The 22,271-nt window shown below is 51.4% G+C and overlaps 1 protein-coding gene across 2 annotated transcripts in view; it reads right to left on the reverse strand.

Moving 5' to 3' along the window:
* MICALL1 (MICAL like 1) overlaps positions 1 to 22,271 on the reverse strand; it is a 235,111-nt gene that overhangs the window by 163,480 nt on the left and 49,360 nt on the right. For both annotated transcript variants that reach the window (XM_073592611.1, XM_073592610.1), the window contains exon 2: positions 7,924 to 7,972. In XM_073592611.1, the coding sequence (XP_073448712.1) occupies positions 7,924 to 7,972 (49 nt within the window). The remainder of the gene's footprint in view (positions 1 to 7,923; positions 7,973 to 22,271) is intronic.

Raw genomic sequence — 22,271 nt, forward strand, 5'->3', positions numbered from 1 at the left:
CAGCTCACACTGCCTTCTGCAAACCGCTGCGGGTGTCAATACAATGTTAAGGACACCCCCAGATCGCAGTGCGAACTGTGGATTCAGCCAGGAATCAGATCGCATGGGTGAGAACAGTGTGGGGAAAAAAAGGCCATGCACCTTTTTTCTGCAAATCAAATGCCAGTTCAGCCATACAACTGTATGGCTGAACTGGCATTGCATAGACATCGCATCTGATCGGCACCACAGTGTGGGTGCGAATCACATGTGATATCAGTGGTCGATACAGTGTGAGCCCGGGTTAAAGGTGGAAAAAGTTCTGAAATTACTTATCTTTGTCTCATGCCACAGAAACCTGACATTTTAACATGGTTGTGTAGACTTTTTATATCCACTGTATATAGTTGTACAGACTTCTCCCCTGTACTCAAATTGCTTACATTGCTTTCACTGTAAACAGTGACCTTCTAATCATGCATATTAGTAAGTCAGCTAGTGTCTGCTTCATTTCCTGGTTAGAGGATGTCCAGCATCATCTAGCTCTTTCCTCTCCAGCAGTTGCAGAATACTAAGAGGAGGTACTACAATCACAAATCTTTAGGGATGTACGGAAATTTCACCTGCCGAAACATATGGCCTTTTCGGCAATTTGCCGAAAGACAAAAATAATGGAGTCGAAAATGGGGCGGGGCTCCGCCCCCCCGACCCTGGTGCTGCCCATTACGGGGGTGTCCTATAGCGCAGAAGAAAGAGGAGAGCCGCTGCCGCCTGGTTGCTTTGAGCGCCGGGAACATAACAGCTTTCATTTGAACAGCTCTGTGTTTTCCCGCCGTGCGCCAGGATTGGATGGGTGATCCATCAAAGTGCCCGGACAAGGGGGAGGGGCTGTATGTGAAGGCACATGGAGGGGAACACAGCTATTGAAATGAAAGCTGTTATGTTCCCGGCGCTCTAATCAAGCAGGTCGCGGCAGCTCTCCTCTCTCTTCCCACCCTTCCCCTGCACAGGCTGGCTGGCTGCACTCGGGAGACGCAGGCTGGCTGGCTGCACTCGGGAGACGCAGGCTGGCTGGCTGCACTCGGGAGACGCAGGCTGGCTGGCTGCACTCGGGAGACGCAGGCTGGCTGGCTGCACTCGGGAGATGCAGGCTGGCTGGCTGCACTCGGGAGACGCTGGCTGGCTGGCTGCACTCGGGAGACGCTGGCTGGCTGGCTGCACTCGGGAGACGCAGGCTGGCTGGCTGCACTCGGGAGACGCAGGCTGGCTGGCTGGCTGGCTGCACTCGGGAGACGCAGGCTGGCTGGCTGGCTGGCTGCACTCGGGAGACGCAGGCTGGCTGGCTGGCTGGCTGCACTCGGGAGACGCAGGCTGGCTGGCTGGCTGGCTGCACTCGGGAGACGCAGGCTGGCTGGCTGGCTGGCTGGCTGCACTCGGGAGACGCAGGCTGGCTGGCTGGCTGGCTGGCTGCACTCGGGAGACGCAGGCTGGCTGGCTGGCTGGCTGGCTGCACTCGGGAGACGCAGGCTGGCTGGCTGGCTGGCTGCACTCGGGAGACGCAGGCTGGCTGGCTGGCTGGCTGCACTCGGGAGACGCAGGCTGGCTGGCTGGCTGGCTGCACTCGGGAGACGCAGGCTGGCTGGCTGGCTGGCTGCACTCGGGAGACGCAGGCTGGCTGGCTGGCTGCACTCGGGAGACGCAGGCTGGCTGGCTGGCTGGCTGCACTCGGGAGACGCAGGCTGGCTGGCTGGCTGGCTGCACTCGGGAGACGCAGGCTGGCTGGCTGGCTGGCTGCACTCGGGAGACACAGGCTGGCTGGCTGGCTGCACTCGGGAGACAGGCTGCATCTGACAGACACTGGTGAGGCTGCATTGATCTCTAGTATCATGTCTGCAGTCTCTGACCATCTCCTGTACCACGTCCCCAGTCTCTGACCATCTCCTGTACCACGTCCCCAGTCTCTGACCATCTCCTGTACCACGTCCCCAGTCTCTGACCATCTCCTGTACCACGTCCCCAGTCTCTGACCATCTCCTGTACCACGTCCCCAGTCTCTGACCATCTCCTGTACCACGTCCCCAGTCTCTGACCATCTCCTGTACCACGTCCCCAGTCTCTGACCATCTCCTGTACCACGTCCCCAGTCTCTGACCATCTCCTGTACCACGTCCCCAGTCTCTGACCATCTCCTGTACCACGTCCCCAGTCTCTGACCATCTCCTGTACCACGTCCCCAGTCTCTGACCATCTCCTGTACCACGTCCCCAGTCTCTGACCATCTCCTGTACCACGTCCCCAGTCTCTGACCATCTCCTGTACCACGTCCCCAGTCTCTGACCATCTCCTGTACCACGTCCCCAGTCTCTGACCATCTCCTGTACCACGTCCCCAGTCTCTGACCATCTCCTGCACCACGTCCCCAGTCTCTGACCATCTCCTGCACCACGTCCCCAGTCTCTGACCATCTCCTGCACCACGTCCCCAGTCTCTGACCATCTCCTGCACCACGTCCCCAGTCTCTGACCATCTCCTGCACCACGTCCCCAGTCTCTGACCATCTCCTGCACCACGTCCCCAGTCTCTGACCATCTCCTGTACCACGTCCCCAGTCTCTGACCATCTCCTGTACCACGTCCCCAGTCTCTGACCATCTCCTGTACCACGTCCCCAGTCTCTGACCATCTCCTGTACCACGTCCCCAGTCTCTGACCATCTCCTGTACCACGTCCCCAGTCTCTGACCATCTCCTGTACCACGTCCCCAGTCTCTGACCATCTCCTGTACCACGTCCCCAGTCTCTGACCATCTCCTGTACCACGTCCCCAGTCTCTGACCATCTCCTGTACCACGTCCCCAGTCTCTGACCATCTCCTGTACCACGTCCCCAGTCTCTGACCATCTCCTGTACCACGTCCCCAGTCTCTGACCATCTCCTGTACCACGTCCCCAGTCTCTGACCATCTCCTGTACCACGTCCCCAGTCTCTGACCATCTCCTGTACCACGTCCCCAGTCTCTGACCATCTCCTGTACCACGTCCCCAGTCTCTGACCATCTCCTGTACCACGTCCCCAGTCTCTGACCATCTCCTGTACCATGTCCCCAGTCTCTGACCATCTCCTGTACCAAGTCCCCAGTCTCTGACCATCTCCTGTACCAAGTCCCCAGTCTCTGACCATCTCCTGCACCATGTCCCCAGTCTCTGACCATCTCCTGCACCATGTCCCCAGTCTCTGACCATCTCCTGCACCATGTCCCCAGTCTCTGACCATCTCCTGCACCATGTCCCCAGTCTCTGACCATCTCCTGCACCATGTCCCCAGTCTCTGACCATCTCCTGTATAAAAATATTTTTTTTAAAATAAGTTTTGGTATCGGTCATTTTCGGTATCAGTTTCGGTTTTCGGCCTAATGTATTTTTCATTTTCGGTATCGGTTTCGGCACCAAAAAAACCATTCGGTGCACCCCTACAAATCTTCATTTAGGAATACATTTTCTTTCTAAATACTAGTCATCACTAGTGGGATTAAAAACTCATATGAAAACATACCTGTTTTGTGCACTGATATATTACCATTCTTATCCCGTGTAACTTTCTGAAAGCTTGAACTCATGCCCTAATATATTATTATGACAAACATAATGCAAGGGCTAGACAACTCTGTATGGCCATAAAGACTACCTTTGCTGTAAATAGAGCTTTAAAAACAATAATTATATTGGAGGTTTTCAACAGAATTAGAGCTGTGTCATTAAGCAGAATTGTTTGGCTTTCACACAAGTCTGTCTTTCAAAATCTAGCAATTAACCACAATCTGCCTGTGACAGAAATTTTTGACGCCCGACGTCTCTAATAAACTATCTTGTGACCTGATTATTCTGCCTGGTTAACTTGCCAGAAGTTCCCAGTTTAACCAGCTTCATATTGTTCTATCTATAAACAGGGTGAAGGATATGGTAGCAGTTTAAAGTGATAATAAAAGGAGAAGTATGGCCAAAGTTCTTTGTAAAGTGCACTTAGAAGAAGAAGTATGGGATTTTTATTTTTTATTTTTGAATCATATTTACCTAGATGCTACATCTGTCTCCCGCTCGCTCTAAGGCTGAGAACCGAGCGATTAAACACTGCCAATCGCTCAGTTCTCAGAGCTCCCTGAGCAATGAGCTGGTGACTGTCAGTCACCGCTGTCTGCTCTGTGCCCCCCCCCACGCTTGCACGCTTGGCTGTGGAAGGGATGGTCATGATCTTTCCCTAGCTCAGAAAACAGGTCACAGGGGTGCAGAACAAAAACAAAGGGCCAGTTTATTGTCCTTCAGACTTTAGGAGGGCCGGATTGTGGCCAGCAGGGGTAGAAAATGTCCCGGCCCAGACATCGGTGAGAATAAATATGGCCTCAGGGTTGGTGGTCAACAGGGGGAGGAGTAGCGCCCCCATTAGTAGGAGAAATAGTATCCCATCATTGGTATTGGTGTAAGAAATAGTGGCCCATTGTTGGTGTCAGTAGGAGGAATAGTGCCTCATATTAGTGGGAGGAGTAGTGCCCTAAGGGCCGGACAAAGGCTAGCAAAAGGGCCATATCTGGCACTCGGGCCGCAGTTTGGAGACCCCTGCTTTAAAGCATGAATAACAGAACAGTGCTTTTGCTGTGTCATTTGGCCCCCTGTATCACCTAAAATACCTGGCTGATCGTGCCTGTCTATGCCCTCCCCCTGTAAACGGAGCGCGGTTTATCATGGCTGTTGAGCCCTGACACCCTGGTCAGTTTACGTGCCTCCATCATCTGCAGCTCTCCTGTCTCTCCCCTGTCTTCTCTCCCCCCCTCCCCTCCCTGCCTGTCAGCTCTGTGTCAGTGTCCACCCCCTCCCCTCCTGCTGCTGAAGATACATTTAAAGTTTCATTTCATCCTCTTGGTTTAATAATGCTGTGTGCCCTAGTGTTTGTGCCTTATAAAAATAAGCCATTCTATACCTGATTTCAGAGCGCCACTCGGCACCTCTCTCCTCCTCCCCTCCCGACTGATGTCAGCGGAGGTTTCTCGGCCCCGCCCGCTGCAGCTGTCAGGTCAAGAGAGGAGAGAGGCAGCTAGTCACGTGAGCGCTGCTCTGAAATAAGGTATAGAACAGCTTATTTTGATAAGGCACAGACACTGGGGCACACAGCATTATTAAACAGAGAGGATTGTATGAATTTTATATAGTGGCTTAACAACCACTTTAAGTCTGCACTCCTGAGACCCAGATTCAGCTGATAGTGGGCACAAAGCTGGTCCAGGCTTTGCAGGTATTCTGAAAATTTTGGGATTCGCTTACTCAGTCTCTCAGTGAGCTACTGAGAACCTGAGCTACCCGCTCCAACCCCTTCTACAGTCTGGCACTCCAGTGAATGCTGGAGGAGCAGAGCACAGAGCAGTGACTGACAGTGCTCAGAGCGGACCTGAAAACTGAGCAATCAGCAGTCTTTGATCACTCAGTTCTTGGTGTAGAGGCGGCGGGGACAGATGCGGCATTAGATCAATACTCCATTTACCTAGGTAAGTATGAAAGTTTTTTTTTTTTTTTTAATCCTGCATCTCTTTAAAATCAATTTTTTTCATAAATCAGATACTCATAATAGAACTTACATACATTTGCTTTTTTTCCTCCTCCGAGCTTGTTTTTGTAACTGTTTCCTTAGCAAAACAATTAAGCTGGTTTCACACGGACATTATGTTTTTTTGGTCAGTTCAGTTTTTTTTTGTTTTTTTAACTACTTCAATACAGGGCACTTACACCCCCTTCCTGCCCAAGCCAATTTTCAGCTTTCAGCACTGTCACTGTTTAAATTACATTTGCGCAGTCATGCTACACTGTACCCAAACAGAATATTTATCATTTGTTCCCACAAATAGAGCTTTCTTTTGGTGGTATTTGATTACCTCTGCATGTTTTATTTGTCGCTAAATAAATAAAAAAAAGACCTAAAATTTTGAAAAAAAAAAAAAACTTTCATTTGTTGCCGTTATAAAATTTTGTAAATAAGTAAGCTTTCTCCTTCACTGATAAGGCGGCACTGACGGGCATTGATAAGGCGGCACTGATGGGTGGCACTGGTGGGCACTGAAAGGCGGCACTGCTGGGCACTGATGGCACTGGAAGGCATTGGGGATGGGCACTGATTGGCAGCTGGCTGGGCACCGATTGGCATTTCCCTGGTGGTCTAGGGTGGCATACCTGGTGGTCCAGTGTTGTGACATCCGAGTGGGGGGTGTTGTTGATAAACAATCAGCCCCCCCCCCCCATCAGGAGAGCAGCCGATTGGCTCTCCTCTATTTGCGTCTGTCAGAGGCAAGTGAGGAAAACCCAATCAACGGCTCTTCCTGTTTACATCGTGATCAGCCGTGATTGGACACGGCTGATCACGTGGTAAAGAGCCTCCGTCAGAGGCCCTTTACCGAGATCGGTGTAGCAGTGTATCAGACTGACACACCGATCGCCGTGATGCGCGCCCCCACGGAGGCGTGAGAGCGGCCTTTCTGGAGGGCCGTCATAGGACGTCCACCCAGAATGAGAGCCGCGCAGCCGTCATGACGGTGGGCGGTTGGCAAGCGGTTAAACGGATCAAAAACTGATACGGATGTCAATTTTTACATCCGTTTAAAAAAAAAAAGTGACTGGACTGAACTTCAAACACTATATATAGCTGGTTGCTAAGGAGGGGGCCGGGAAGCCAGCCACCGTATCCTTAAGAACCAATGAATCATCAGCTGTCAGCAGTATTCCCCACTATTAATAAAGGAATTTTCAAAACCCGGCTCGTTTTTTTTTTTACATTTCACTGCCTTTTTGGTGAATGGGTAGGGGTAGTATGTACCCGATACTTATTGGGTAGCATGTACCCGATACCCATTGAAATAATAAAAAAGAATTGGTACCCTCCGAATCTATACTAGACCCGAAGGGCCTGGGGGGGACCCCACTCCATTTTTTCCAGCAATTTTTTTTTTGCCGGCAATTTTTTTTACATTTAGCCACCAGCGGGGACTCAACGGTTGTTAAGGACGCATCGGCCAGCTTCCCAGCTCCCTCCTTCTCTACCAGCTATATACAGTGTGCTTAATGAGGAAAAAAAAAAAAAAAAAAAGGGTTTAAAAACGGATGTCAGCGGATCAGATGTAAACATATCATCCTTTTTTTTTTTACAGATGAAAAAATAGGGTTTTCTTCCGTCATAAAAAAACGGAGCTTAGTGAAGACGATGATCATCCGCTAACGCCCGCTACCCCTTAGAGATACATGTATGTCCATTTTTCATCTGTCAACGGATGGATGAAAAACAGACATACGGAACGGCCACGCGAAAGGGGGCTAACTGTACATGCAGCTATTCAAAGTGCCTCACACACAGGCAGTGCAAGAGGTGGCAGCGGCTCCCAAGCTGTCAAGTAACAATGCGGGTCAGCTGGAGGATCTGATATGAATATTACATATTGGGAAGATCCTTGAGTTCTGCTTTAAAACCAATGGTATAACCGACAGTAATAATATGCCTATACATAAAAATGAACAGCTATCAAACAACAAATTCAAGGTAATAAAAAAAAAAAATCTTTTAAAATGCTTGCAAAAAATGAAAATATAAATCTCAAAAAAGCTAATAAATTGAACTGAACAGTAGATCTGCAAATCACCTGAAAAAAAGGGATTCCAAAGTCTTAACAATCAAAGGGAATCACGCTAATACTATGGTTTCTATGTAGCACAAGGCAGCAGTTTCACAAATCATGCACAATAAAACTACATTTAAAAAAGACCAGAATTTAAAACTTAGAAATAAAATATAATGCTGCAAGTGGAGAGAAAAACCTTAACAAATATACAGTTCATAAATGATCTGGCAGAAAACAGCAATTATGTCCGTTAAGCTGTTCATTACAAAAAACATTCCACATTGAGCTTATAACTTACCAGCCGGTTGTTCTCGAACACATTTTCTTTTGAGAGGGCACCAAAGTCTCTAGAGAGAAATAGGAAGAGGTATGTGAGTGTCAGAAGGAGGAGGGTGAAAGCGAGGATTGTTTCCCCATCAGCTGAAGCAAAACACGGATCCATTACAATAAACAATTTCAGTTTTCTTTCAAACATACATGAAGAAACAGACAGGTGGGAATGACAGCAACTACGTGCTGCCTAGAATACTGGATTTTAAAGAACAAATTATATACCATATTAGAAATAACATAATATAGCATGGTGTTCTCCTAAATTAATTTTGTTATAATAAAGCTACTAAATACTAAAGCTAAAAGCATTTTTATTTTTACCTTACTGCATTCCTTGAATTACGGTAAAAAACGGTTTCTATTTCTCTGCCCCCCCCCCTTCCCCTTCCACGTGTGAAGGGGAACAGTGGGGAGAATAGATCAAGTACTGTGCAGGGCTGCATCTATTTTTCCCTCTCTAACTTTTCGCACTGCACTTGAGCAGCAGCCATTGGCTCCTTCTGATGTGAATCAAATGCAGTGAGGAGGAAGTGGGGGCGGGGCTAAGTCCCGCTGTGTAAGTTTATGGAGCGCAGGCACACAGCTCGGGAGCAAACCCTGCGTACCTCCATAGCAAGCCGCTTGCTATGGGGACACATGAAGAGAAGGAGCCAGGATCTGTGACGGGGGACCCGAGAAGAGGAGAATCGGGGTCGCTCTGTGCAAAACCACTGCACAGAGCAGGTGAGTATAACATGTTTGTTGGGGGGTTTTTTGTTTTTTTATTTGACTTTACTTGTAAATGTTAAAAAAAGCGATGATTTGCTCTTACTTTCACTGTCATTAGTACAAAAAAAATAAAAAAATAAAAAAGGTATTGACCCTCTGTGTGCAGGTAGAAAGCAGTGTTAATTTTAAATTCAAATTTAGTTTTAGTCAAAGTCTTGACTAAAATGGCATTTTGGTTTCAGTCGTATTTTAATCATCTGAATTGTTTTAGTTTTAGTCGTATTTTAGTAGACTAAAATCTGCAGTACATTTTAATTGACTAAAATCAAATGGATTGATTTAAATTGTAATGCATTATTTAAGCATTTCCCCAGAATTTTCAAAACTCCTGCATAGGGTTGCACGGATACTGATATCGGTACCGATACAAAGCATTTGCATGAGTATTGGTACTTGTGGAAATGCTCCAATACTAGTAAACGATACCTTCAGGCTCGGTGCTGTCAGCGGAATTCCCCGCTGATAGCTGAAATGTAAACTCCTGCACTGACTTGGTCAGGTAGCTAGTTAAGGTCTGTCACTTTTGCTGGGTGCCTTCCCCACCTCCTCCTCCCCCCTCCCGCCAGCTGTCACTTCTGCTTGTTGTCTTCTCCTTCCCTCTGCCAGATGTCACCTCTGCCCCCGTGTCTTTCCAGCTCCCTCTCAACATTGTCCTCAACTCCTAAAGCCTACTACTGTTATCCACTGCTGCAAATTACATTTAATATATGTCCACAGCCACCAATACATAGCCCAGCCACCATGCCCTATCTTCTACTACCCCAATTCAACACTTCAGAGGTCCCTTCTGGCCATCCAGCAATCTCCCAATGACCCTCCCATCCCCCTCCTCTCCCTCCCAGCAATCACAGCCTTTCCACCCAAACTATCCCAGCCTCCCACCCCATAACCCCTATCCCACCCACTTTCAACTACCCTGCCTCCCACCCACTCCCAACCTACTCTTCTAGGTAATGGGTATTAGGGTTGTCGAGATACCACTTTTTTAGGACCGAGTACAAGTACCGATACTTTTTTTTTTTTTTTCCCCAAGTACTCGCCGATACCGATTACTGATACCTTTTTTTTTTTTTTTTTTTTAATGTCACGTGACAGTGTTTTTTTTTTTTTTTTGGGGGGAGGGGGTGAACGGTGTCTGTGTTTTTTTTATTTACATTATTATTTTTTACAATAATTTTTTTTTTATTCTTTATTGCAATATGTGTTTTTTTTTTTTTTTTAAATCAGCTTGTTGGGGGGGCTTTGATGAGATATCAGGGTCTTATCTCCCCCTTGAGACAGAGAAAGAGACCAAGGATAGAGATTCCCCAGTCCCTTTCTCTGCAGTCTCAGCTGCACTGAGAATGAATGGAGAGAAGACAGCGGCTCCTCTCCATTCATAAACTGACACATCGTAATCACAGGAGATTACAATGTTTCAGTTATGTGAATGGACAGAGTCAGCTGACTCTGTCCATTCACACAGCGGAGAGGGACAGCAGAACGGAGGGGGACAGAGGAACGGAGGGGGACAGAGGAACGGAGGGGGACAGAGGACGGAGGGGGACAGAGGAACGGAGGGGGACAGAGGAACGGAGGGGGACAGAGGAACTGAGGGGGACAGAGGAACGGAGGGGGACAGAGGAACTGAGGGGGACAGAGGAACTGAGGGGGACAGAGGAACGGAGGGGGACAGAGGAACTGAGGGGGACAGAGGAACGGAGGGGGACAGAGGAACTGAGGGGGGCAACGGAGGGGGACAGAGGAACTGAGGGGGGCAACGGAGGGGGACAGAGGAACTGAGGGGGGCAACGGAGGGGGACAGAGGAACTGAGGGGGGCAACGGAGGGGGACAGAGGAACTGAGGGGGGCAACGGAGGGGGACAGAGGAACTGAGGGGGGCAACGGAGGGGGACAGAGGAACTGAGGGGGGCAACGGAGGGGACAGAGGAACTGAGGGGGGCAACGGAGGGGGACAGAGGAACTGAGGGGGGCAACGGAGGGGGACAGAGGAACTGAGGGGGGCAACGGAGGGGGACAGAGGAACTGAGGGGGGCAACGGAGGGGGACAGAGGAACTGAGGGGGGCAACGGAGGGGGACAGAGGAACTGAGGGGGGCAACGGAGGGGGACAGAGGAACTGAGGGGGGCAACGGAGGGGGACAGAGGAACTGAGGGGGGCAACGGAGGGGGACAGAGGAACTGAGGGGGGGGACAGAGGAACTGAGGGGGGGGACAGAGGAACTGAGGGGGGGGGACAGAGGAACTGAGGGGGGCAACGGAGGGGACAGAGGAACTGAGGGGGGCAACGGAGGGGGACAGAGGAACTGAGGGGGGCAACGGAGGGGGACAGAGGAACTGAGGGGGGGGACAGAGGAACTGAGGGGGGGGACAGAGGAACTGAGGGGGGGGGACAGAGGAACTGAGGGGGGCAACGGAGGGGGACAGAGGAACTGAGGGGGGCAACGGAGGGGGACAGAGGAACGGAGGGGGCAACGGAGGGGGACAGAGGAACGGAGGGGGCAACGGAGGGGGACAGAGGAACGGAGGGGGCAACGGAGGGGGACAGAGGAACGGAGGGGGGCAACGGAGGGGGACAGAGGAACGGAGGGGGGCAACGGAGGGGGACAGAGGAACGGAGGGGGCAACGGAGGGGGACAGAGGAACGGAGGGGGGCAACGGAGGGGGACAGAGGAACGGAGGGGGACAACGGAGGGGACAGAGGAACGGAAGGGGGACAACGGAGGGGGACAGAGGAACGGAGGGGGACAACGGAGGGGGACAGAGGAACGGAGGGGGACAACGGAGGGGGACAGAGGAACGGAGGGGGACAACGGAGGGGGACAGAGGAACGGAGGGGGACAACGGAGGGGGACAGAGGAACGGAGGGGGACAGAGGAACGGAGGGGGACAACGGAGGGGACAGAGGAACGGAGGGGGACAACGGAGGGGGACAGAGGAACGGAGGGGGACAACGGAGGGGGACAGAGGAACGGAGGGGGACAACGGAGGGGGACAGAGGAACGGAGGGGGACAACGGAGGGGGACAGAGGAACTGAGGGGGACAACGGAGGGGGACAGAGGAACTGAGGGGGGCAACGGAGGGGGACAGAGGAACTGAGGGGGGCAACGGAGGGGGACAGAGGAACTGAGGGGGGCAACGGAGGGGGACAGAGGAACTGAGGGGGGCAACGGAGGGGGACAGAGGAACTGAGGGGGGCAACGGAGGGGGACAGAGGAACTGAGGGGGGGGACAGAGGAACTGAGGGGGGGGACAGAGGAACTGAGGGGGGGGACAGAGGAACTGAGGGGGGGGACAGAGGAACTGAGGGGGGGGGACAGAGGAACTGAGGGGGGGGGACAGAGGAACTGAGGGGGGCAACGGAGGGGGACAGAGGAACTGAGGGGGGCAACGGAGGGGGACAGAGGAACTGAGGGGGGCAACGGAGGGGGACAGAGGAACTGAGGGGGGCAACGGAGGGGGACAGAGGAACTGAGGGGGGGGACAGAGGAACTGAGGGGGGGGACAGAGGAACTGAGGGGGGGGGACAGAGGAACTGAGGGGGGCAACGGAGGGGGACAGAGGAACTGAGGGGGGCAACGGAGGGGGACAGAGGAACTGAGGGGGGCAACGGAGGGGGACAGAGGAACGGAGGGGGGCAACGGAGGGGGACAGAGGAACGGAGGGGGACAACGAAGGGGGACAGAGGAACGGAGGGGGACAACGGAGGGGGACAGAGGAACGGAGGGGGACAACGGAGGGGGACAGAGGAACGGAGGGGGACAACGGAGGGGGACAGAGGAACGGAGGGGGACAACGGAGGGGGACAGAGGAACGGAGGGGGACAACGGAGGGGGGACAGAGGAACGGAGGGGGACAACGGAGGGGGACAGAGGAACGGAGGGGGACAACGGAGGGGGACAGAGGAACGGAGGGGGACAACGGAGGGGGACAGAGGAACGGAGGGGGACAACGGAGGGGGACAGAGGAACGGAGGGGGACAACGGAGGGGGACAGAGGAACGGAGGGGGACAACGGAGGGGGACAGAGGAACGGAGGGGGACAACGGAGGGGGACAGAGGAACGGAGGGGGACAACGGAGGGGGACAGAGGAACGGAGGGGGACAACGGAGGGGAGGAACGGAGGGGGACAGAGGAACGGAGGGGGACAGAGGAATGGAGGGGGACAGAGGAACGGAGGGGGACAGGAGGAACGGAGGGGGACAGGAGGAACGGAGGGGGGCAACAGAGGGGGACAGGAGGAACGGAGGGGGGCAACAGAGGGGGACAGGTGGAACGGAGGGGGGCAACAGAGGGGGACAGGAGGAACGGAGGGGGGCAACAGAGGGGGACAGGAGGAACGGAGGGGGGCAACAGAGGGGGACAGGAGGAAAGGAGGGGGGCAACAGAGGGGGACAGGAGGAAAGGAGGGGGGCAACAGAGGGGGACAGGAGGAAAGGAGGGGGGCAACGGAGGGGGACAGAGGAACTAAGGGGGGCAACGGAGGGGGACAGAGGAACTGAGGGGGGCAACGGAGGGGGACAGAGGAACTGAGGGGGGCAACGGAGGGGGACAGAGGAACTGAGGGGGGCAACGGAGGGGGACAGAGGAACTGAGGGGGGCAACGGAGGGGGACAGAGGAACTGAGGGGGGCAACGGAGGGGGACAGAGGAACTGAGGGGGGGGACAGAGGAACTGAGGGGGGGGACAGAGGAACTGAGGGGGGGGGACAGAGGAACTGAGGGGGGCAACGGAGGGGGACAGAGGAACTGAGGGGGGCAACGGAGGGGGACAGAGGAACTGAGGGGGGCAACGGAGGGGGACAGAGGAACGGAGGGGGGCAACGGAGGGGGACAGAGGAACGGAGGGGGGCAACGGAGGGGGACAGAGGAACGGAGGGGGGACAACGGAGGGGGACAACGGAGGGGGACAGAGGAACGGAGGGGGACAACGGAGGGGGACAGAGGAACGGAGGGGGACAACGGAGGGGGACAGAGGAACGGAGGGGGACAACGGAGGGGGACAGAGGAACGGAGGGGGACAACGGAGGGGGACAGAGGAACGGAGGGGGACAGAGGAACGGAGGGGGACAACGGAGGGGGACAGAGGAACGGAGGGGGACAACGGAGGGGGACAGAGGAACGGAGGGGGACAACGGAGGGGGACAGAGGAACGGAGGGGGACAGAGGAACGGAGGGGGACAACGGAGGGGGACAGAGGAACGGAGGGGGACAGAGGAACGGAGGGGGACAACGGAGGGGGACAGAGGAACGGAGGGGGACAACGGAGGGGAGGAACGGAGGGGGACAGAGGAACGGAGGGGGACAGAGGAACGGAGGGGGACAGAGGAACGGAGGGGGACAGAGGAACGGAGGGGGACAGGAGGAACGGAGGGGGACAGGAGGAACGGAGGGGGGCAACAGAGGGGGACAGGAAGAACGGAGGGGGGCAACAGAGGGGGACAGGTGGAACGGAGGGGGGCAACAGAGGGGGACAGGAGGAACGGAGGGGGGCAACAGAGGGGGACAGGAGGAACGGAGGGGGGCAACAGAGGGGGACAGGAGGAAAGGAGGGGGGCAACAGAGGGGGACAGGAGGAAAGGAGGGGGGCAACAGAGGGGGACAGGAGGAAAGGAGGGGGGCAACGGAGGGGAGGAACGGAGGGGGACAGAGGAACGGAGGGGGACAACGGAGGGGAGGAACGGAGGGGGACAGAGGAACGGAGGGGGACAGAGGAACGGAGGGGGACAACGGAGGGGGACAACAGAGGGGGACAGAGGAACGGAGGGGGACAACAGAGGGGGACAGAGGAACGGAGGGGGACAACAGAGGGGGACAGAGGAACGGAGGGGGACAACGGAGGGGGACAGAGGAACGGAGGGGGACAGAGGAACGGAGGGGGACAGAGGAACGGAGGGGGACAGAGGAACGGAGGGGGACAACAGAGGGGGACAGAGGAACGGAGGGGGACAACAGAGGGGGACAGAGGAACGGAGGGGGACAACAGAGGGGGACAGAGGAACGGAGGGGGACAACAGAGGGGGACAGAGGAACGGAGGGGGACAACAGAGGGGGACAGAGGAACGGAGGGGGACAACAGAGGGGGACAGAGGAACGGAGGGGGACAACAGAGGGGGACAGAGGAACGGAGGGGGACAACAGAGGGGGACAGAGGAACGGAGGGGGACAACAGAGGGGGACAGAGGAACGGAGGGGGACAACAGAGGGGGACAGAGGAACGGAGGGGGACAACGGAGGGGGACAGAGGAACGGAGGGGGACAACGGAGGGGGACAGAGGAACGGAGGGGGACAGAGGAACGGAGGGGGACAGAGGAACGGAGGGGGACAGAGGAACGGAGGGGGACAACAGAGGGGGACAGAGGAACGGAGGGGGACAACAGAGGGGGACAGAGGAACGGAGGGGGACAACAGAGGGGGACAGAGGAACGGAGGGGGACAACAGAGGGGGACAGAGGAACGGAGGGGGACAACAGAGGGGGACAGAGGAACGGAGGGGGACAACAGAGGGGGACAGAGGAACGGAGGGGGACAACAGAGGGGGACAGAGGAACGGAGGGGGACAACAGAGGGGGACAGAGGAACGGAGGGGGACAACAGAGGGGGACAGAGGAACGGAGGGGGACAACAGAGGGGGACAGAGGAACGGAGGGGGACAACAGAGGGGGACAGAGGAACGGAGGGGGACAACAGAGGGGGACAGAGGAGGACAACGGAGGGGAGGAACGGAGGGGGACAACGGAGGGGGACAGAGGAACGGAGGGGGACAACGGAGGGGGACAGAGGAACGGAGGGGGACAGAGGAACGGAGGGGGACAGAGGAACGGAGGGGGACAGAGGAACGGAGGGGGACAGAGGAACGGAGGGGGACAGAGGAACAGAGGGGGACAGAGGAGGGGGACAGAGGAACGGAGGGGGCATGGAGGGAGGATGAGGTGACAGTCAGCGGTGATCGCGTGTGGGGGAGTTACAAGCACCGATCACCGCTGTATGTCACAAAGCAGCTGAAAGCCGCGGGGGGAGAAGCTTGTAACTCCCCCACGCGCCGATCACCGATGACTGTCCAGGTATCGGCGGAAGCATCGGGAGCATTTGCCCGAGTACAAGTACTTGGGTAAATGCTCGGTATCGGTGCTGATACCAATACTAGTATCGGTATAACCCTAATAGGTATGATTAATTAGTATCGGCAAGTACTTTAAAAAAAAAGTATCGGTACTCATACTCCGTGTTAAAAAAAAAAAAAAAAAAAAAAACTGTAAACTGCTGTAATGCCATTGCACATATTACCAGAATTTGATACCAACATTAAAAAAAATAAGAAGAAAAGCCTTTTTCTTTGTTTTTCTTTCAGCAGCTTAGTAAATCCTCCTACTTATTTTTATGTGCAATAGACTTTTGTACTACTTACCGTAATGGGCACCAAAGAGATACTGTTAACCACTTGCCGACCGCCTCATGATGATATACGTTGGCGGAATGGCACGGGCAGGCAGAGTAACGTACCCATACGTTACTCCCCTCCTGCGGGCGCCCCCCCCCCAGTGCCCAAGGTGGACGGCATCGTTCCAGGAGCGATCCATCTTGAGGGGGAGGCCACCGATTCATGGCCTCTCCCTCACAATTGCTCCTGACGAATGAGAAGCTTCCTCTGCTTCTGAAACCGTAAACAGAAGCAGAGGAAGTGATGTCATCTCTCCTCGTGCAACCTTTTTGTTCCGGCGCCCGAGGAGAGAAGACATCAGAGTGAGTTACACCAACAGCACACTAACACCAGTACACATAGGCACACAAATCACCCCCCGATCACACCTCCTGCACCCCCTGTCACAGTGACACCAATAGGAGTTTTCATTTTTTTACTGATCACTGCATTGGTGTCATTTTGTGACTGTTATAGGTGTTAGGGCAGTTAGTGGTAGGCCCCTTTAGGTCTAGGGTACCCCCCTACCTCCCCTAATAAAGGTTTAGCCCCTTGATCGCCCACCAGTTAACCCTTTCACCCACTGTCACCAGTGTCTCTAAGTAATCTTTTTTCTGATCCCAGTATTAGTGTTGCGGGTGACGCTAGTTAGCCTGTTAGTTATTTAGGTTCACCGTCAGGTTTTTATAGCTTCAGGTACCCCCATATACTACCTAATAAAAAGTTTTAACCCCCTGATTGCCCCCTAGTTAACCCTTTCACCCCCTGTCACCAGTGATCACCGTATAAGTGTTACGGGTGACGCTGATTAGTTTGTTTTTATAGCGTCAGGGCACCCGACGTTTTATTACCCAATAAAGGTTTAACCCCCTGATCACCTGGCGGGTGATATCAGTTAAGTTTTAGGGCCTGCGTCACCCCAGGCAGCCTAGTGCCAGTAGCGCTAACACCCTTGCACACAGCATACACCTCCCTTAGTGGTATAGTGTCTAAACGGATTAATATCTGATCAGATCGAAACTAGCGTCCCCAGCAGTTTAGGGTTCCCAAAAACGCAGTGTTAGCGGGATCAGCCCAGATACCTGCTAGCACCTGCGTTTTACCCTTCCACCCAGCCTAGCCCACCCAAGTGCAGTATCGATCGATCACTGTCACTTACTAAACACATAACTGCAGCGTTCTCAGAGTCAGGCCTGATCCCTGCGATTGCTAACAGTTTTTTTTGGTAGCGTTTGATACAGTTGCTGACAGCCTAGGAGTTTTTCCTTTCAGTCTCACTAGCGTACCAGTAAATTTAGACCCCAAAACGGCAAATCTAAGGTACACTAGTGAAGAGGCCTACACATTTCTGAGCATGACAGATAGTGAAGAGGAAGTCACTCATCTGTTTCAGGCACAGAATACAATCCTGTAGACCACAGTGGCTCCATGACAGATAGCTCTGACGACGGAGTTGTGGTCCCTGCCAAGGTCAGGGGTACCAGACCCCGTTGTTCTTCTGCTGTTGTTGAGGTGCAAGAACCGCAAGGCTCTTGTATGGAGCAGAGAAGTACTAGTGCCGCTCATCCTTCTGGTGAGCTAGCAAGCACCAGCGCCCTAGTACACCCTGGTCGTACATCCAGCACTGCAGTATCACGTGGCGAGTCCCATAAGTGCAGTTCAAGCTGGCAAGCACATGTAGTTAACCCGCTGCCACCAAGAAAACAAAGACAGGCCCGTCGTGCCCATAGTGTCCTTCCTGCAGAATTTGCCAATCCTAATTGGAAACCCACCACTTCTGCAGCACTCGTACTTCCCCCATTCACTGGCCAACCCGGAATTTAGGTGGAAACAGTTGATTTTACGTCACTTGATTATTATTTGCGGTTTTTCCCAGAAGATCTCTATAGATCTATTGTGAACCAAAGTAATTTGTATGCTGATCAATTCATCGCCGCTAATCCCCAGTTGTCCTCCCTTGCCAGAGATTGGAAAGCAATTACGGTTTCCAAATTTAAGACCTTTCTGGGCCTATCCCTCATGGGCGTAACTAAAAAGAGTGAGTTGCTGTCATATTAGTCCACTGACCCAATTCATCATACGCCCGTGTTCTCTGCTTCCATGGCCAGGACACGATACGAGCAGATCTTGCGGTTCATGCACGTCAACGACAATGAACTCTGTCGTCCTCATTTAGACCCTGGATATGATCGGCACTACAAAATTCGGCCCCACGTAAACCACTTCAACCAACGTTTTGCAGCCTTGTTTACTCCCGATCAAGTTGTCTGCGTTAATGAGTCCCTGATTAAATTTTCTGCCCGCTTGTCTTTCAAACAGTGTCTTCAGAGCAAGCGTGCCAGATACGGAGTCAAGATGTATAAGCTCTGTAAAAGGGCCACAGGCTATACATATAATTTTAAGGTTTACGAGGGAAGAGGAAGTCACGAAGAGCCGCCGAACTGCCCAATTATATAAAGAGCGCTGGCAAGATTGTGTGGGACTTGGTGCCACCCTTATTCGAAAAGGGGTACCATTTGTATGTGGAAAATTACTACACGAGCGTGCCACTTTGTAATCACTTGTTTGATCATCAGATTGGCGCATGTAGCACCGTGCAATCTAATCGCCAGGGCTTACCGGTCCAAATTCCTACAGCAACTGGTGTTGTGGAGAAACCCCTCTGTGTCCACGAATATAACCAAAATATGGGAGGGGTGGTCCTCAGCGACCAGTTGTTGGTGCCGTACCTAGTTGCCCGTAAGGCCAGACGCTGGTACAAAAAAAAGTGCCTGTTTATTTCAATTGGCTTTGCTGAACGCTCATGTGCTATACAGAGCTTCAGGACGGACTGGATCCTTCCTTAAATTCCAGGAAGAGATCGTCAGAGCCCTTCTGTTTCCAGACGGTGCTTCACCTCACCTTCCTAATCCAAATGCAGTAAGCCGGCTGCATGAGAGGCATTTTCCATAGGTCCTCCCTGGTACCCCTACCCAACTAGCCCCCCAAAGAAGATGTTGTGTCTGTAGCAAGTGTGGATATAGGCGTGACACCCACTATTATTGTGCCTCCTGTCCTGACAATCCTGGTCTTTGCATTGGTGAATGATTTGAAAGCTACCATACACTAGTGGAGTTTTAATGTAGGGTACAGCACTGCACAGACTAGGACACACTTTCACAGGGTCTCCCTAGATGCCATCGCATTTTGAGAGACCTGAACCTGGAACCAACCGTTATAAACACTACAACCGTTACAGTTACAAATAAAAAAAAGTGTAAAAAAAACAAAGCAAAAAAAAAAAAAAAAAAAATGTGAAATAAAAAAAAAAAAAAAGTTTTATTGTTCTCTCTCTCTTTCTCTATTGTTCTGCTCTTTTACTGTATTCTATTCTGCAACGTTTTATCATGTTTTCTTTTCAGGTATGTAATTTTTATACTTTACTGTTTACTGTGTTTTATTGTTAACCATTTTTTTGTTTTCAGGTACGCCAGCTGCAGAGCGGATTTATTTATCTTGACAGCAACAGCGTTTGCTCCCACGATACATAAAGCCGTGACTCCAGCGCTGTCGGAGGTGTTTCCCTACCACAGTTAAAAAAAAAAAAAAAAAGAGCATATATGCGGAAGCATGGGGACAGCATGGGTGGAGGAGCGATTTGCTCCTAACTTTTGGGGTGGATGCCCCCATGCTTCGGCATATAAATATATTTTAGGCACAGACTGCATTAAAAAATGTTTTATTTTTTACAATTGCTTTGCAGGTATGGTATGTCTTACTGTTATACTGTAATGTTACTTTGTTTTTACCATCATTTGCTTAGCAGGTACGCCATTCAGTTGCAGCAGGGTTTTATTTATCTTGACAGCAACAGCGTTTGCTCCCATGATACATAAAAGCCATGACTCCACCACCACAGTTAAAAACAAAATGGTGCATGTACGCCCATCATTAGAAGTGGGTGGATGAAGGGAGGTGTTCTAATGGTGGGCATACCCACCGATCAGTCTCTTTTTTTCCCCATTCAGCCCACAGGCTGTATGAAAAAAAAACAAACAAAAAAAAAAAAAACAAAAAAAAAAAAAAAAGATTACAATATATGCCCAACAAGCACCAGCAACGTACTGAATGATGCCTGCGAGTTTAGGTATCATCTTGGTATCATTTTTTTCAACCAGCGGTCGGCTTTCATGTAAAAGCAATCCCAGCGGCTAATTAGCCTCTAGACTGCTTTTACAAGCAGTGAGAGGGAACGCCCCCACTCCCACCGTCTTCCATGGTTTTCTCTGGCTCTCCTGTCCCAACAGGGAACCTGAGAATGCAGCTGGTGGTTCCGTCAGCTAACCATAGAGCTGATCAGAGACCAGAACGGCTCCAAACATCTCTATGGCCTAAGAAACCGGAAGCTACGAGCATTTCATGACTTAGATTTCCCCGGATATAAACAGCGCCATTGGGAAAGCATTTTATCACACAGATCTTGGTGTGGTCAGATGCTTTGAGGGCAAAGGAGAGATCTAGGGTCTGATAGATCGCAATTTTTTCAACAAAAAAAAGGAGTACCTGTCACTACCTATTGCTATCATAGGGGATATTTACATTCCCTGAGATAACAATAAAAATGATTAAAAAAAAAAAAAAAAAAATGAAAGGAACAATTTAAAAATAAAATAAAAAAGCAAAATAAATAATTAAAAAGCACCCGTGTCCATCCCCTGCTCTCACGCAAAGGCGAACGCAAGCGTCGGTCTGGCGTCATATGTAAACAGCAATTGCACCATGCATGTGAAGTAATTGTGTGAAGTAATTTTAGCAGTAGACCTCCTCTGTAAATCTAAAGTGGTAACCTGTAAAGGCTAATGTATGTAGTTTGTCGCTGCTGCACGTTTGTGCGCAGTTTTAAAGCATGTCATGTTTGGTATCCATGTACTCGGCCTTAGATCATCTTTTTTATTTCATCAAACATTTGGGCAATATAGTGTGTTTTAGTGCATTAAACATTTTTTAAAAAGTGTGTGTTTTTACCAAAAGAAAAATGCGTTTGAAAAATCGCTGAGCAAATACTGTGTGAAAAAGAAAAATGCAACACCCACCATTTGAATCTGTAGGGCATTTTCCTTTAAAAAAAAATATATAATGTTTTGGGGTTCAAAGTAATTTTCTTGCAAAAAAAAAAAATATTTTTTCATGTAAACAAAAAGTGTCAGAAAGGGCTTTGTCTTCAAGTGGTTAGAAGAGTGGGTGATGTGTGACATAAGCTTCTAAATGTTGTGCATAAAATGCCAGGATAGTTCAAACCCCCCCAAATGACCCCATCTTGGAAAGTAGACACCCCAAGCTATTTACTGAGAGGTATGGTGAGTATTTTGCAGATCTCGCTTTTCGTTATAAGGTTTTGTAAATTGAAGAAAAAAAAAAAAAAAAAAAAACATTTTTCTTTTATTTCTTCATTTTCAAAAACAAATGGGAGCTGCAAAATACTCACCATGCCACTCAGCAAATAGCTTGGGGTGTCTACTTTCCAAAATTGGGTCATTTGGTGGGGGGTTTTGTGCTAGGTTGGCATTTTATGGCCTTCAAAACTGTGATAGGTAGTGAGGAGTGAAATCAAAAATTTACGCCCTTAGAAAGCCTAAAGGCGGTGCTTGGTTTTCGGGGTCCCGTACGCGGCTAGGCTCCCAAAAAGTCTCACATATGTGGTATCCCCGTACTCAGGAGAAGCAGCAGAATGTATTTTGGGGTGTAATTCCACATATGCCCATGGCATGTTTGAGGAATATATCATTTAGTGACAACTTTGTGCAAAAAAAAAAAAAAAAGTTTGTCATTTTCCCGCAACTTGTGGCAAAATATAAAATATTCCATGGACTCACCATACCTCTTGGCAAATGGCTTGGGGTGTCTACTTTCCAAAATTGGGTCATGGGGGGGGGTGTAATTCCACATATGCCCATGGCATGTTTGAGCAATATATTATTTAGTGACAACTTTTTGAAAAATTACAAAAAAAAAAATATTTTTACAATCACTTGGGACAAAAAAATTAAAAATATTCAATGGGCTAAACCTGCCTCTCAGCAATTTCCTTGGGTGTCTACTTTCCAAAATGGGGTAATTTGGGGGGGGGGGTACTGCCCTGCCATTTT

The sequence above is a fragment of the Aquarana catesbeiana genome, linkage group LG07 (assembly GCF_042186555.1).
Source record: "Aquarana catesbeiana isolate 2022-GZ linkage group LG07, ASM4218655v1, whole genome shotgun sequence".
Taxonomy (NCBI): Eukaryota; Metazoa; Chordata; class Amphibia; order Anura; family Ranidae; genus Aquarana; species Aquarana catesbeiana.